This window comes from Geotrypetes seraphini, chromosome 3 (genome assembly GCF_902459505.1).
Source record: "Geotrypetes seraphini chromosome 3, aGeoSer1.1, whole genome shotgun sequence".
Classification (NCBI taxonomy): Eukaryota; Metazoa; Chordata; class Amphibia; order Gymnophiona; family Dermophiidae; genus Geotrypetes; species Geotrypetes seraphini.
Window position 1 is genome coordinate 369,414,011 of NC_047086.1, and position 16,357 is coordinate 369,430,367.

The 16,357-nt window shown below is 41.9% G+C and overlaps 1 protein-coding gene across 2 annotated transcripts in view; it reads right to left on the bottom strand.

The window, feature by feature from the left end:
* SOS1 (SOS Ras/Rac guanine nucleotide exchange factor 1) overlaps nt 1-16,357 on the bottom strand; it is a 311,664-nt gene that overhangs the window by 216,486 nt on the left and 78,821 nt on the right. For both annotated transcript variants that reach the window (XM_033937170.1, XM_033937172.1), the window contains one exon: nt 5,494-5,621. In XM_033937170.1, the coding sequence (XP_033793061.1) occupies nt 5,494-5,621 (128 nt within the window). The remainder of the gene's footprint in view (nt 1-5,493; nt 5,622-16,357) is intronic.

Below are 16,357 nucleotides of genomic sequence, written 5' to 3' on the forward strand. Positions count from 1 at the left end.
TCTGGAAATCCGAGCTGGCCATTGCCACAGTAGTGTTTTGGCACCAGAAAACAGGCCAGGAGAGCTCTATAAAACTTTCAAAAATTAAAAAAAGGGATTTTTGAAGGCATGGGATCCTACAGGAAGCCCTAGAGATCCTCAAAAGTCCAGTTCTTAAAGCACCACAAAGTCTCTCATAGACAGTAATAGGCTGTATCAATAGAACTGCTTGGTGCTGCGCCTGCATCAGCTCACACTGCAGCTGGATAATGGAGAAGATTTCTGCCTCAGACAAGCCTCTAGGATTCTTCAGCCGTTTGTCTCTTTGGGCTGCCTTTTAGGCAGGCTCTGAGAGCCAGAAACCCTCAACCCCACTAGCTCCTCACGTTTCTTCAGGGAGGGTGGAACACAGCTGGCACCTGCTACAGTCCTCTGGACCAACATGAGATCATTCCGCCTGTGCTCAAGCACCTAAAAAAAAAAAATCAGGGGCAAGCTAAGCACCCAGGGGAACATGCCCTGAGCTATCTATGAATTAGTGCAGGCAGGCTAGGTAGGTGTCCTGCCAAAGAGTTGTCCCCTAGATACAGCCCTCAGATCCAGAGACTGTATCTTCTCCCAGGCAGAGCTGTGGGAACCTCTGTAGCACCAGAAAGCCTCAAAAGTCTGATAAAAACCAAAAAATAGTAAATGCAGAGCAGGAAAAAGACACCTTCGCTTCTCGCTTGGAGAAGGAAAAACTGAGGAACTGAGGCGGAGTTGAAAAACATGGATGATGCTTTCTGCAATCCTTGCAAGTGAAGGGAAGAAACCCACTTGTCAAGCCTAGAGTGTTATTTAAAATGATCATCTCTTTATGAATTTTTGGTGAAAGACCGTGCAGAAAGATTCATAGATTCAGGGAATAAAAAACTGCATACTAAACATATAAGAAATATGAATTCTTATGACATAGGAAGTTATATTCTACCTACCTTGATTTTAACCTTTTACAGCAAAAGTTTAGACAATGCAAAATTATTGTATTTAAAATCCCTATGTTTATATTTTTATATGGACCATTGTTACACAATTGATACAGTCAATAAAATATTAATTAACAAAATAACTAGCATTTTGTTAAAGTTGGAATAAATGCTGAAAACAATTCTTGACATGCTTCTCTAACTGCCTCTTTTACAAAGCCGTGCTAGCAGCTCCCACGCGGCAACAGCCCCGAAGCCCTTTAAATCTCTTTGGGCTTCGGGGCCGTTAGCGCAGGGCAGCCGCTAATGCGGCTTTGTAAAAGAGGCCCTAAATGTTAATGTTCCTTAATTTTATTTTTAACTTTAGAAAGAGCTTTAAGTAGCATTATTAAAAATATACCTCAGCTAAAGTTCAGCCAGCCATTTTTAAATCACTATGGTTTAATCAAATAAAATGCATGCAAAATTTAATTATATTAGTAACTTGATTCCTTTTCACTCAATAGTAAATACGCTTGTATTAGGAGCTATCAATGCTAAAACAAATTTACGTGATGAATTAATTTATCCAAAAGCCTGTCAAATTTACAGAACTCCTATAGAAATGTTTTTCATCAATCCCAAAAAACACTGAAAAATCTAGAACAGTGTTCTTCAACCGCCGGTCCGTGGACTGGTGCCGGTCCGCAAAAATCTCCCGCCATTCCACGAAGGACCAGCATCTCCCGCAAGCACCGAGTTAAAAAGGTAGCTCACTGCAAACGCCTCATGGACCACCCAGGAAAAAACACCAGTGCAGACATCCTCCAACACCTTCAGGCAGCACCGGGGCTGCAAACAGGGAGCTCGCACGAACCTGGTGCAGTGGCCAATGGGCAACTCTGGGTCAAAGGCCACTGGAGAGCTGAAGGTGCGCAAAGCGGGCGCCACGCGGTGATTCCGCCAACCATGCTGCCCGAAAGCATCCGCTGTGCATGCACAGAAAACCACCGCCTACTCAGCCTGCACTCTCCTCTCTGTCCTCTCCAGAAGGAGCGGAAGGTCCCCCCGCTCCCAGACCAGGCCAAAAGGAATGAAGGTCCCGCTGCTGCAGCACGGAACTGGAGCAGCAAGACTGAGCGCAAGACGTGACCTTATGAGCCCCCAGGTAGGCTAAGGAGAAGCCTCCTAATAGAAAAAGTCACACACACACACACACATCCCGGCTCCCTTGGCAGTCCAGTAGCAGGTTGACAAGGACATCTCTGACTGTAGAATGACATGTGTTCTACCTTTTTCTCCTTTGTCTATTCAGCTACAAAATATTATTGGTCAGCAATGGCATTTGCTTGGGTTTCTTCCTGAATTCAAAGAACGTCCCAGATTTGCTTTTAAATGTGGCAAAAATCTGGGTGATCGACTCAAGCACCAGGCAAATGCCACTGCTCCCAATACTATTTTGGGTCACACCCCTTGCCATCAATGCAAATACTGGTAATATTCTATGACTATTATATTTTCATATAATGGAAACCCACCCCCCACCCAACCCTAAATCTTACATAATTAACAGAAAAATATTAGAAAAATGGCATCAATCATGACAAAAGGACGTTAATGGCTCCCAAATTTTAATAAAATTTTTATAATTTCCATTCTGTACCGCTATTGATCTTTCCATTCTATATATGTGACATACTGAATTCCACCAAAACTTAAAATTGAGCCTATTATGACTATTGATTAAGTTCTTATTCCTAATTCTAACAGATATTTCTTCCTACAACATCAAACTTACTGTAATTCCACCCAGGTGGTGTATGATATTTTTTGTCCCTGTCAGAAAGTATACATTGGCCAGACTAAGAGAGCTGTAAAATCTCGTATTGCTGAACATTTGAGTTGCATCAGAACATGTAAAGCTGAGGCCCCGTTGGTTGACCATTGGTCTCAACACAATCATTTGGTCTCTGACCTCCATTTCTGTGTACTCAAACGCTTGGCAGCTCCCGCTGGTGGTGACATCTCTCGTTTGCACACGTACCATGAGCAAAACCTAATTTTTGCCTGGCAGACTGTTATCCCTAATGGTCTGAACAGGGAAATAGAATGGCTGACTTTGAATTAACGTTTTCATGTATTGTTGTGTATCCCTGCCTGTCATGTTCTTGTTGGATTCTTCTTGTGCTACTGATTTGATCTGTGGACTCCTGTTTAGCTTTGATCCAGTTCTGGCTTTTCTTTTAACTTTTCAGCTGCTCCCTGGTGCTGTTCTGGTGCCTTATTCATGGCACCACCTTAATTACTAGTCTTGTCAGCTGTTTCTTGTTTTGCTTAGGATATTTAAATGCATTTGTAGCTCCCTGTTGTCACTACGTTTGCGTGGCAACGGCGAGTCTTATCTCTGATGAGGTGTGCTTTGACTTCCTGCCCGGTAGGTTTGCTTTTCATGTTTGCTTTTTTGTTTTTTTTCTTTTGTTTTGTGACTTGTTGACTAGCTTATATTTACTCTTTGGTTCTAGTGGCGTTTCTTCCTTTTGAAAAAGAAAGCTTGAAACACGGCCTGTGTCAAGGAAGAAGGAAGAATGAGTTAAGAAGAATGTTCATGATTCTGATTTAGAACTGCCCCTCTTGCTCGTGGGCTTCTTGACTGTGAACTTCTGGTGTATCCGTGGTGGTCCCTTACCTTACGTCAAAGACTTTAGTATACAGGATTTTCAGTCCTAGGATTCTAAGGACTTTGTTTCTTTCTTTGGTTCTTTTTTTTGGACTTGCTTTGCTTTCAGGACATTTGCTTTAAATTTTCTTTTTGTTCGGATTTTGCCTGAACTTGTTCTCACTTTTTACCTGATTGAACTCTTTATTTTTTGCACAATATTTTCACTTGATTGTCAGGTGACCCTTTCATGTGCATTTTTTGCCTGTGTTTGCTTTGTCTGTAACTGTTATTGAATGTAATTGTTTTTGCATCCTTTAAGCTGTTATGCTACCATACATGTTTGTTTTATACATTTAAAATTGTATCTATTCATTCTACTATTGATGCTTTTGCTTCTGAGCACTCTTCTTGGTTTATATAGATGATATTTTCTAGATTTAAAAGTGTTTAAAGGATGGAAACTTTTGCTATTGGGATCCCTTTTTCATTCATGATCATGAAGCTTACATTTTTTGCTAGTGGGGCTTGAGTCTTTTATATATCTTTATATTGATTTTATAATAGTCTTATTAAGTTAATGATACTTTTCATATTATAATATTTCTGAAATGAATAAAGTTTTGTAAATTGTTTATAAGTCTATTTCTGACATTTACACTTTTTTGCTTTTCCATTTTTATTATATTATTTTGACGTTATTGAATGTGAGGGGCTTATTTTTGATTAGTCCAGTAGCAGCACCCAAGTCCACACCAGCACTCCTCAACCGCCGGTCCACAAAACAATTCCTCCATTTCTGCCGGACCATAGGTACAAAAAGGTTGAAAAACACTGGTCTAGTACAGTGTTTTTCAACCTTTTTACACCTATGGACCGGCAGAAATAAAAATTATTCTGTGGACCGGCATCAGTCCATGTACTGGTGGTTGAAGAACACTGGGCTAAGTCATGGGCCAGACCCCGCCCATCTCTACCCAATCTCCATCCCAGACCCCACTCCCATAATAGTACTAATTGTAACACTATTTTTTCCATTCATTTTTCACAGATACACAATATAATCTTTTTAACAACACATAATGATTAACCACAAAATTAAACCACACAAAGCACAGACAGCAGATGTTAATTCTCAAAATTGACATAATTCAATCACTAAATTCAAAAATAAAATCATTCCCCCCTACCTTTGTGGCTCCTCCCTCCATGCTATGCCTTACGGCCTGCTCCCGCATTCAGGCCAGCTCCCTCTTCCTCACTGATGCAGTGCACAAAGCTGCGGGCAGCAGCTCCTTGCGCGTCCCATGCCTCATCTGGAAGCCTTCCCTCTGACGTTGCAACGTCAGAGAGAAGGCTTCCGGTTCAGGCGCAGGACGTACATAGGAGCCACTGCCTGTGGCTTTGTGCACTGAATCAGTGAGGAAAAGGGAGCTGGCTCGAAGATAACGCCTCATCGATCGCACCGTGGACTAGCGGTTGAAGAACACTGTTTTGGGCCTGATGCATGTGCTGGCCCTGTGGACCGGCAGGAAATTTCTGTGGACCGGCATCGGTCCACGGACAGGTGGTTGAAGAACAGTGGTCTAGAATATAACTTAGTTTTATGCATTCCTTGACTGTAAGACTTAACATTAATACAGTAGCAAATATACATAATCCGTAAATGTCTGTTATGCTTTTTATTGCTTGCAGAAGTCTCAGGATTTCTTATATGGAAGTCTGTAAGTAAACCTAGATGAGAAACTTTTAGAAACAATAACAAATTCCTTGGGCTTTAATGTCACTTCCTCTGAAAAACTAAGCCTGTTGTTTAAAATGCTTTGCTTCATTGTTTACTAGAGGAGGAAACTGGGATCCTTGAATTTATAGTGGTGGGTAGGCAACATACAAAGCTGGAAAATAGGAACATACCTCAGTCTTCGCTTTGCAAGGTTTTTAGCACATATTCTTTCCATACTGCTCTGCAGGTTTAGCAGTGCTGTTATTGCTTGCTTCAGACATTCTTTGTCCTCGTCAACCTCACTTTTCTCTTCTAATTGCTGTTAATATTAAAACCAAATTATTCTAAAATGCATATTTTTAAAGCAAGAATCAATGCAACTGTTTCACATCAAACCTTTTAAAACATTGTCATAATAAAATTATCACGTACAAAATTCAAAATTACAAGCTTGATTCAAAGTAAAACAGAGCTCCACAACAATATTTGCATGTATTAACCACAGACTAATATGACAGCTCATTTTCTAAAAATAAATACCGTAAATACTTGAATATAAATCGATCCGAATACAAGTCAAGACCCCTATTTTCCCCCCAAAAAGGAGGAAAAATAGTTGACTCGAAAATAAGTTGGGTGGCTTAATATTCAAGTGTCCTGCCCTGCCAGGTTCTGCACTCAACCCCCTTCCCTCCATGCCCTGCACTCAGTCCCATTTGCTACCAGCCTGTGAACCAAGCCCCCCTCCCTGCCAGGCTCTGAACACTGTCCCACCTTCCTTCCCTGTACCCACTTCCCCCTAAAAAGAGCCAACCTCATCAGTGATGTCACAATGGCTTGATTGTCCCGTACTCCCTCTGCCCTCTAACCCAGCTAGCAGATTAACCATTCCCCTTAACTTAAATCACTTAGGGTTATACCGGGACAGGAGGGATCCCTCCTGTCCCCTGCCCGGGCCGACACTAATAATTACCACCCTCCCTTCTTCCCTCCCTCGCGAACCTGTTCCCTGGTGGTCCAGCGTGTATCCTGCGTTGAAATCCTGAAGATTGTAAAGGTAGTAGCCAGCAGCACACCCGGGCTGGCACGCAGGAGCGAGCTTTTCATGCGCCTGGCCGGCCCTGCACCGCTCCTTGACAGGCTGCCGTAAGTTCTGGCGGGATTTGTGGTTCTCGCGGCAGCCTATCAAGAAGTGGTACAGGGCCGGCCGGGAGCACAAAAAGCTCGTTCCTGCATGCCAGCCCAGGCAACAAAAGCAAAAATATCAGAAGTAAACAAAAATATAGCTTTTCCTCCAGCAACTGGGCAACAGGCACCTCAGCTGTTGTAATTAGGTAAACTTCCAAAAATCTTAACTTCTTTGCCAGCACTATACCAGGTAAAGACACTGGATAAAGAAAGTTAGAGTATAGCACAGTGGTCTCAAACTCAAACCCTTTGCAGGGCCACATTTTGGATTTGTAGGTACTTGGAGGGCCGCAGAAAAAATAGTTAATGTCTTAAAGAAATGACTTTTTGCATGAAGTTAAACTCTATCCTCTATAATAAAACCCTAAGCGCGCATGCGCACTTACAACGCCGTGATCCCTGACTCCGAGATGTGTACCTCTTTGTCAGACATGCGCAGTAGAAGGAGTGGTGGTAGGCTGGCTCCTTCTACTGTGCATGCGGAGGCACCTTAACCACAGAGGCTGTGACCACGGCAGCAACTCCCCCCCCCTCCTGCCTTCATTCCGTCTAACACTGTTCCCCCAGGTCTGGCCGGCTCCCTTACTGAAGGTATTCTTCAGTCCGTTGCCACCGCCGTGGCTTCTCTCACGAGCTGCACCTGCGTCGGAAGCCTCCCTGACGACACGTCAGAGAGGCTTCCGACGCAGACGCGGAACGTGAGAGGAGCTGCCACCGCGGTTGTGAAGAGAAATTCTGCTGCTGCAGCACAGGGAAGTGGGGGGACTGCTGCTGCTGCACAGGGAAGTGGGGGGACTGCTGCTGCTGCACAGGGAAGGGGGAATGCTGCTGCTGCATCTCAGGGAAGGGGGAATGCTGCTGCTGCACAGTGACGTAGGGGGATTGCTGCTGCTGCACAGAGAAAGGGGGAATACTGCTGCTGCACAGGGAAAGGGAGGAGTGCTGCTGCTGCACAGGGAAAGGGGGAATGCTGCTGCTGCACAGGGAAAGGGGTGGGATGCTGCTGCCGCACATGGAAAGGGGGGAATGCTGCTGCTGCACATGGAAAGGGGGGAATGCTGCTGCTGCACAGGGAAAGGGGGAAATGCTGCTGCTGCACAGGGAAAGGGGGGAATGCTGCTGCTGCACAGGGAAAGGGGGGAATGCTGCTGCTGCACAGGGAAAGGGGGGAATGCTGCTGCTGCACAGGGAAAGGGGGGATTGCTGCTGCTGCACAGGGAAAGGGGGGGATTGCTGCTGCTGCACAGAAAAAGGGGGAATACTGCTGCTGCACAGGGAAAGGGGGAATGCTGCTGCTGCACAGGGAAAGGGGGGGAATGCTGCTGCTGCATAGGGAAAGGGGGGGAATGATGCTGCTGCACAGGGAAAGGGGGGAATGATGCTGCTGCACAGGGAAAGGGGGGGAATGATGCTGCTGCACAGGGAAAGGGGGGGAATGATGCTGCTGCACAGGGAAAGGGGGGAATGCTGCTGCTGCACAGGGAAAGGGGGGAATGCTGCTGCTGCACAGGGAAAGGGGGGGAATGCCGCTGCACAAGGAAGTGGGGGGGGAGATGGAAAGGGGACCAGGGAGCAATCTTGGTTTGCTTTGGGGGGAGAGACAGAAAGACTGGCAGGCAGTGTACGAGAACGAAAGACAGACACAGAAAGACAGCGGGCAGGGAGAGACAGAAAGAAAGAAAAATAGACACGGGGCCAGAGAGAGACAGACAGAAAGACAGACAGCGGGAGGGAGAGAGATAGGAAGAAAGATAGACAGCGGGAAGGAGAGAGATAGAAAGAAAGAAAGACAGACATATATATATTCTAGCACCCGTTAATGTAACGGGCTTAAACACTAGTAGTTTATAAATATTTTTTTTATAGTTTATAAATCTTTCCTTTTTTTGTGGCCCTCACCATTAAAGTTTAATATCTATCCCTTCTCAAAACTGACACGTTTCAATCACTATATTGAAAATAAAATCATTTTCTCTACCTTTGTTGTCTGGTGAGTTTATTTTTCTGTGCTTTTAACTATGTTTCCAGGGCCTTCTTGTCCATTGACTGTTTTTCTCTCTGTCCTCACTTTCTGCCTTGCATCCATCTTTGTATAATCAAAGAACACTACCCTCAATTATGCTGAAGTTGTTATTCATAAATGCTATACATATGTAAAGATCAGCTCAGAGACATGGAGGGGTTTTGGAAGGAAACCCCCTATACCACCTCACCGTCCAATCATTGCTAGATCTTTCATACTTTTAAGCATAAATTTGTGCCAAATTAATACCAAATCCGTGTAATTTGAGCTGATCTTTACATATGTATAGCATTTATGAATAACAACATCAGCATAACTCAGGGTAGCGTTTTTTGATTATACAAAAAATTTTTTTACTCCCTTTCTTGTATGAATGGTATACATATACCTTTTTCCCTGTATATGTTTGACTTAGTTTGCATCCATCTTTGGCATTAACTTATTCAATTTTTCTGCTTTCTTCTCACAATCTACTTTTCCATGTCTTCCCTTCCCATCTCTCTCTCCTTCCCTCCCTATTTTCATGGTCTAACATCTCTCTCCTTCCTCTCCCTCCCATGGTCTGGCATCTCTATCTGCCTCTTCTCTTTCTTCCCCTGGAGGTCTGGCATCTTTCCTTCCCTTTCCTCCCTATCCCCAGGGTCCAGAATCTTTTACCCTCCGCATGCTATTCCCCCCTCCACCCGTGGAATCCAGTGCTTGCTCACCGTTCTCCCAGCAGTGCTGCTCTAACTCTTTGGCCATAGGTAGCATGAGTGAAGTAAACATGCTGTCTCTGGCAATCCGGAAGCTTTCTCTTTGTTAGTGCTCCCTGCCTATGCAGGGATTAGGAAGCAGTGGCAGAAGAAAAGCTTCTGAGTCGCTGAAGGCAGCGTGTTTACTTCATTCACGCTGCCTATGGCCGAAGAGTTAAAGCAGCAGCACTGTGAGAATGGTGAGAAAGCACTGGATCTCAAAGGGGCTGGGGGGGGGGGCAGGGGACACCAGATAGGTGTGCAGTGAAGACGGGGGCAAGGGACGCCGGATAGGTGCACAGACCTTGCAATGACTGCTATAGGGTTTCCAGATAGCACTAGGCTTTGACATCCAGAGCCGCTCCTTGTGATCTTGGACAAATCACTTAACCCTCCATTGCCCCAGGCACAAAATTAGATTGTGAGCGCTCCAACAATGAAATGCTTTTCAATTGATTGATTTTGATCCTTTGGTAGATGGTTACATGTGGAAATGAGCATGGGAAATATTGCCCTGGTACTGTTTAATGTATATGCCCCTAATTCGAATCAAAATGAATTTTTTAGATTATTACAAAAACTGATTCTCCCACTGGCTACTTCTAGTTTAGTGGTGGCTGGAGATTTTAATGCTGTTATGGATCCAATAATGGATAAAAAACCAAGCAAAGTGATGAAATCATTAGGATTTGATAATTTGGTGCAATCTTGTGATTTGAAAGATATATGGTGGATACTTCGTTTTGATGATCGGGAATTTTCTTTTTGTTCGCAAGTTTATAAATCCTTTTCAAGAATAGATTATATTTTTGTTTCAAATCAAATAGTACAACAAGTGACAAAAGCCTCCATAGATACAATCATTTTGTCTGATCATGGTGGTGTATGGATTGAATTTAAGTTTGAACAGGAGAATAATAGGTCTGTATGGAGATTCGATAATACATTGATTGCGGATTCGTATTTCCTTGAGGAATTTAAATTAAAAATGATTGAATTTTTTCAAATTAACACTTTAGAAGAAATTACCATAGAAACATTATGGGATGCATTTAAGGCCACTATGAGAAGAAATATTATTTCATATTCGGCATATATTAGGAAACAACTTAAAAATCTATTTTTCAATTTGGGAAAATAAATTAAACAGTTGGAAACTAAATTAGTTGAAAAATGGGAGCAAAATATCATGCAGGCAGGTAAATATAATGAGATTAAGGTAAATTTGAGATATCTTCAAAATTGGTAAGGAAAGATTTGTTTTCCCAACAAACTCTATTATGGAAGCTCAATTAAGGCGGGAAGATTATTGGCAAATTATCTTAAAGCAAAGAAAAGAAGAACAAAAATTATTGCAATAAAAGATGAGAAAGGAGAGAGGTATACTCAAATTGGTAGTATTTTAAGTCAATTTTTAAATTTTTATAAAGACTTATACTCTTCTGAGCCTTATGAAGATAGGGAAAAAGATGGTTTAAAATTTTTGAAGTTAATAGAAGGGCTGAAAATTCCTGAGCATATAAAAAAAAGTTTAGAAGAGTCTATATAATTAAAAGAAGTGGAATCAGCGTTAAAGTCTCTTAGAGTTGGATCCGCTCCAGGTGGTGATGGGTATACGGTGGAATTTTATAAATCATTTCAAGTTACTCTATTACCTCATTTATTAAAATTATATCAGACTCAACTAACTAAAGGTTGCATTACAGGTACTATGGCAGAATCATTGACTATAGTTTTGCCAAAGCCAAATAAAGATCCCACGTTGGTTTCAAATTACAGGCCTATCTCGCTAATCAATGTAGATGGAAAACTTTTGTCTAAGTCATTGGCTATACGCTTAGCTAAGGCTCTCCCTTTTATTACTGATATGCACCAAACTGGGTTTGATGCTAAGAGACATTCATCTAATAACACAAGATTGGCTTTTCATATGTTGAATTTAACAAAAACCATGAAAGATCCGGCTTTTTTTGTGTCCTTGGATGCAGAAAAAGCATTTGATCAGTTAGAATGGACCTTCATGTATCAAGCTATGGAATGGTTTGGAATAGGTTCAAGATTTATACAAATGATTCAAACATTGTATAGCTCCCCTGTTGCAAAATTGTATATTAATAATAATTTGTAGAGGGGGTAAGACAAGGTTGTCCCCCATCTCCTTTGCTTTTTGATAATGTTTTGGAACTCTTGTTATTAGCTATTCAGCAAGTAAAAGAGATACAGGGTATTCCTTATTCAGATCAGGAATACAAAGTCTCTGCATATACAGATGATATTTTGCTTCATTTGAGAAATCCAGAAACAACCATTCCATGCTTACTTGATTTGATTGAGAAATTTGGAAAATTTTCAGGGTATAAGATAAATTGGAGTAAATCTGAAGTACAAAAGGTTTGTTTGATTCATTTTCTTTTGTATGGAAGGAAGGTGGATTAAAATACTTGGGAATTTGGATAAAAAACACACTGGAATACACAATGAAAGAGAATGAAAAATCTTTATTACAGAAGGTAACAGAAATGTGCGAGCAATGGAATCCATTACATCTGTCTTGGTGGGGGAGAGTTCAAATTATTAAAATGATGATATTGCCTGTGGTTTGTTATCAGATGGGAATGTTACCAGTTTTTTTTTTTTTAAGGGGTCCTTTTATAAAAAGTTAAACAGTATTCTTACAAAATTTATTTGGCTGGGCAAAACTCCTAGAATTGTTTTAGTATCTTTACAAAAACCAATTGCGAAGGGTGGGGTAAATTTTCCCAATTTCTTTAGGTATCATCAAACCTATATTTTGCACCAGGGTATGTATTGGGTCCTCCCAGAGCTCATTGATAATACCCCAGATTGGTTGTGGTTGGAATGGCGACTCATGTTCCCTCTACGTTTATGTCATGTTCTCAGTATTAAAATGCCTAGATTGTATAAAGAAAACAGAATATTTATGGATACATGGAAAACTCTGCGATATGTTAGTAATTTAACATCTATTCCAATCTATAAATCGACAAATCAAACTATACGGTTAAACTCCAAGATTCAAATTGGCGGATTTAAGGTCATCTGGAAGCATTGGATGATAGCAGGTATACAGATTTTAGGTGATGTTATTTCAAATGGTAAATTGCTTGACTTTTCACAGTTGCAACATAATCAATATAATAAACTAGTGTAGTCTTTTACAAATACTTAGCTCTTTAACTCGAGTAGCCCATTGTCAAACCAGCATTGCTGCTTCTAACTTATATCCTATATTAAATGGAAAGTCAGAAGTCATAAGCTACAATGAATTTCCTTTTTTTCATATGAACTATTTTTAAATGAATTCTATTTTTGTAAATGAACCTTCCTTTTTTCATATGATGAGTTGGTCCTGAGTTTCAAAAATGGCATGCTGATCTATTTCAAGTAATATATATCCCATACCAAAATAGTTTTTGTAGTTTAAATTTAATAAGTTTTTAAGGATTCAAATTAATAAAAGAGGAGACATAGTATTTAGAATTATTTATTTATAAAAATTAATGTAATGTATTTTTAAAAAATAGAGAATTAGAATAAAATAGTTAATTTATCTATATTGGTAGGGAGGTGGTGTAATAACCAGTGATGTTATAAGGAGATAAATCTAATTACTTAAGTAGTAAATCTAATTAATAAGTTGGAATATAGAAGTAGTGTCCATTTTTGATATTGTGCAAATGGTTTTCAATAGTTTCATATTTTGTGTATATAATACCATTTGAAGTTTGTATTGTTTTATTGTTAAATATGACAGAAATTCAAGTAATGTATTTAATTTCAATTGTCAATTTATTGATACACTTGTAAGATGTAAAATGAATAAAGATCTTAAAAAAAAAAAAAGAAATGCTTTGTGTACCTGTATGTAACTCAAGCTTGAGCCACCACTACGGAAAGGTATAAGTGAAATTCAAATAAATGAATAAAATACCAGAAAAGACCTAACAGCAGCGCTGCAAGCATTTAAAGAAAGAGTATCAAAACAAACATGTCATTGTGGAAGGCCTCAAGAGATCCCCTCCACCAACTCCCACTCACCTGCCAATATGAATTTAGCCATCAACTTCACCATCCTGATGATGATAAGAGTTATCGAAATGCAAAATTATTTGAGGCCAAAGAGTATGTTAACATGCCTCAGAGAGGGGCGACAATGCTGCTGTAAAAGCAAACCAATCTGCTGCCGAACCCCGTCTGCATTTCTATGGCAACGGCAAATTTTTCCCGTGCAAGGGGCATAAACAGCACAGCATAGGTAGCCGGTTGGACAAAAAAGAGAAGTCAGAGACAGAACGATGGAGGTTATGCTCTGTTGTAAACAGTCAAAAAGGCTGTGAAGCCTTAGGTGCAGCAGAAGGTTGAGATTTTTGTTGCTTCTGAGGCTGCTGTTTCTTAGGAGGAGGGCGAGTGTAAGGAGCCACCCTTGAAGCAAAATGCCTCTGGTAGATGGGAGGAGAACATGTAGACTTGGTAGGAGTTGGCTTTGGCTTAGGTCTGACAATAGAAGCAAAAGATTTTTCATGTTCAGACAACTTTTTGGTGGCTGCCTCGATAGATTCATCGAAGAGGTCATTGCCTGCACAAGGAATATTAGCCAAGAGGTCCTGAAGATTAGGGTCCATGTCAATGGTACAAAGCCAGGCAAGGCGACGCATTGCTACAGAGCAAGCAGCTGCCCGGGCAGACAACTCAAAGGCATCATAAGACAACTGAAGTAGATGTAGTCTGAGTTGTGATAGAGAAGCGATGACTTCCTGAAATTCGAAGTGTTTTTGAGTGTCTAAATAGGTAAGAAATTTAGGCAAAAGAGCAATAAGGAACTCAAAATGGAAATTATAATTGAGTACTTTAGAGGACATCATGGCATAAACCTTGGAAAGATGGAATCTCTTCAAGTAGGGATTGATGAGATAACTGTGAATTCTCAAATTCCTTACAATGGAGTTTTGTATCTGGAGTCCAATTTTCCTGGAACAGCTGGAATTACATAAGGAGTTTCCAGGCATCTGGTAAAAGTTTGAGACAAAAGCTTGTGAATAGGAAGCTTAAGTGACTCTGATGGAGGTTGAGGAAGATGCATGACTTCGAGATACTCCTTAGAGTATTTGGAACCAGCATCCAATTGAAGGTCCAAGTCTACAGCCATCTGACGAAGAAAAGAGGAAAAAAGATAGCTGATCCGGCAATGCTTTGCCTCGAGAAGGTCACCGAGGCAGCCTGGGTCGAAACCTGGGTTGAAGATGAAGCTTCGGCTGGAGACTTGGACGAGGCTATGGAAGCCGCTGAGTCCTCAAGGTGTGGAAGTGGTTTAGTAGAAGTAGATGTAGATTGAGGCTTAGTTGAAGAAGAACGCTCCTTAGAAGAACTATGCCTGGAAGGATGCCTCGATGAAGGTCTCGATCGCCATTGAGAACGGTGCTTGGAAGCAGATCTCGAAGATCGAGGAGACTTCGCCTCGGAGACAGAAGCAGCCGATGCCACTAAAGAATGGATAGGACTGGAGGCTGTGGATCGAAGTTCCAGAGGCTTGATGGAGGAACCACAATGCTCTCCCAAAGACTCTACTCCTTGTATGGAGTGTGAGGATTCCTGCCGAGGCACTTGCAAACAATCTGCTCCTTGCTTCACGTGCTTAGATGCCAGATCAGACACTCGCAGAGATTCTTCTCCCTGCATAGAGTGTGTAGACTCAGACTGAGGCATAAGAAAAGGCTCGACCTCGCGGGAATCTGCAGAATGCCCAGGCTGGATTAGAGTAGCTAGCTTTGGTCCCATTTTGGTGAGGAACTGAAGAAATTGCTGCTCTAACATGGTCTGGAAAGAAGCCGGCAAAGATGGATCCGCGTCTGAAACCGGACCACCTGCCTTGGCTGGAGGTTCCCCTGAGGCAGTGGAAATGTGCTTCAACTTAGAAGTCTTAGGCATCTTAAGCACTACCAGTGGAACTATCTGCTGAGCTATCTGATCTGAGGAAATAGGAGAAGATATAGCAGACGTCGTCGACGAAAGAGCCGCTGCAAACGAAGAAGGTCTGATAAGGCTCGAAGTTGAAGCAGGGGAGGCAGGAGGGCCCTCAGTCGAAAGCGAGACCGAGGTGGACTTCAAAGTCAAAGACATGGACAAATCCATCTGTAAGAGCTCCTCCACCGAAAGTTGACGATGTTTAAGGGCTCGAGGTTGAAGAGTAGCACAGCGTTCACATGACTTCGGATGATGTTGCGGCCCAAGGCACTTGAGGCACCTGGTGTGAGGGTCCGTGAGAGAAATCGAACGTTGACACTGGCTACACTTCTTGAAGCCTGTCGCTGGCCGGGACATAGAAGGAAAAACAGCCACTGCAAAGTCGAAGCCCTTGGACTGCGGCTGAGCGGCCTGCCCCGGCAGCCCAACGGAAGAACTGAATTTTTTTTTTAACTCGAAATAAAATATAGAACTTATTGATAGTGATTCGTGAAGAAAAAAATACAAACTGCGGTGTAGAGAAGGCACGAAGTGAAAAGTTAAATGCAGAGAGTCAAAGACGGACTTCTCAGCTCCGCGGAAAACTGAGAACTGAGGAGACACGCCCTACGCTGGGTGGGAAGGCACTCGCGCATGCACAGTGCGGTCGACTCGAAACTTCTAGTTTCTACAAGCAAGTCTGCTTGCGAGGCTTCCGCATCCAGGCTCCGTCGATGACGTCACCCATATGTGAGAATAGGCTGCCTGGTTGTCCTGGGATAACATCTTTTTTCTTGTTGTGTTATAGAAGAGGTGACATAGTGGGGGAACATTCAGAAGGTATTGATTGCTGGATCGGAGTGTTCTGGGCGAGCAGTAAGTAATGATTAATTTCATCGAGGAATCCAAGGGAATGTAAAGTTTTCGTTTTAAAAGTGAGCAATAAAACTTATAAGCGATTCTATGGGTAATTGGTAGCCAATGTGATTTTATTAGGAGGGGTGTGACGTGATCAAATTTTTTAGCTTTATATATTATTTTAATAGCTGTATTTTGGATGATTTGCAATCTTCTAATTTCTTTTTGGGTTATTCCTTGATACAATTAATTGCAATTAGTCAAGTTGAGAGATCACCAGGTAGCGTAGTA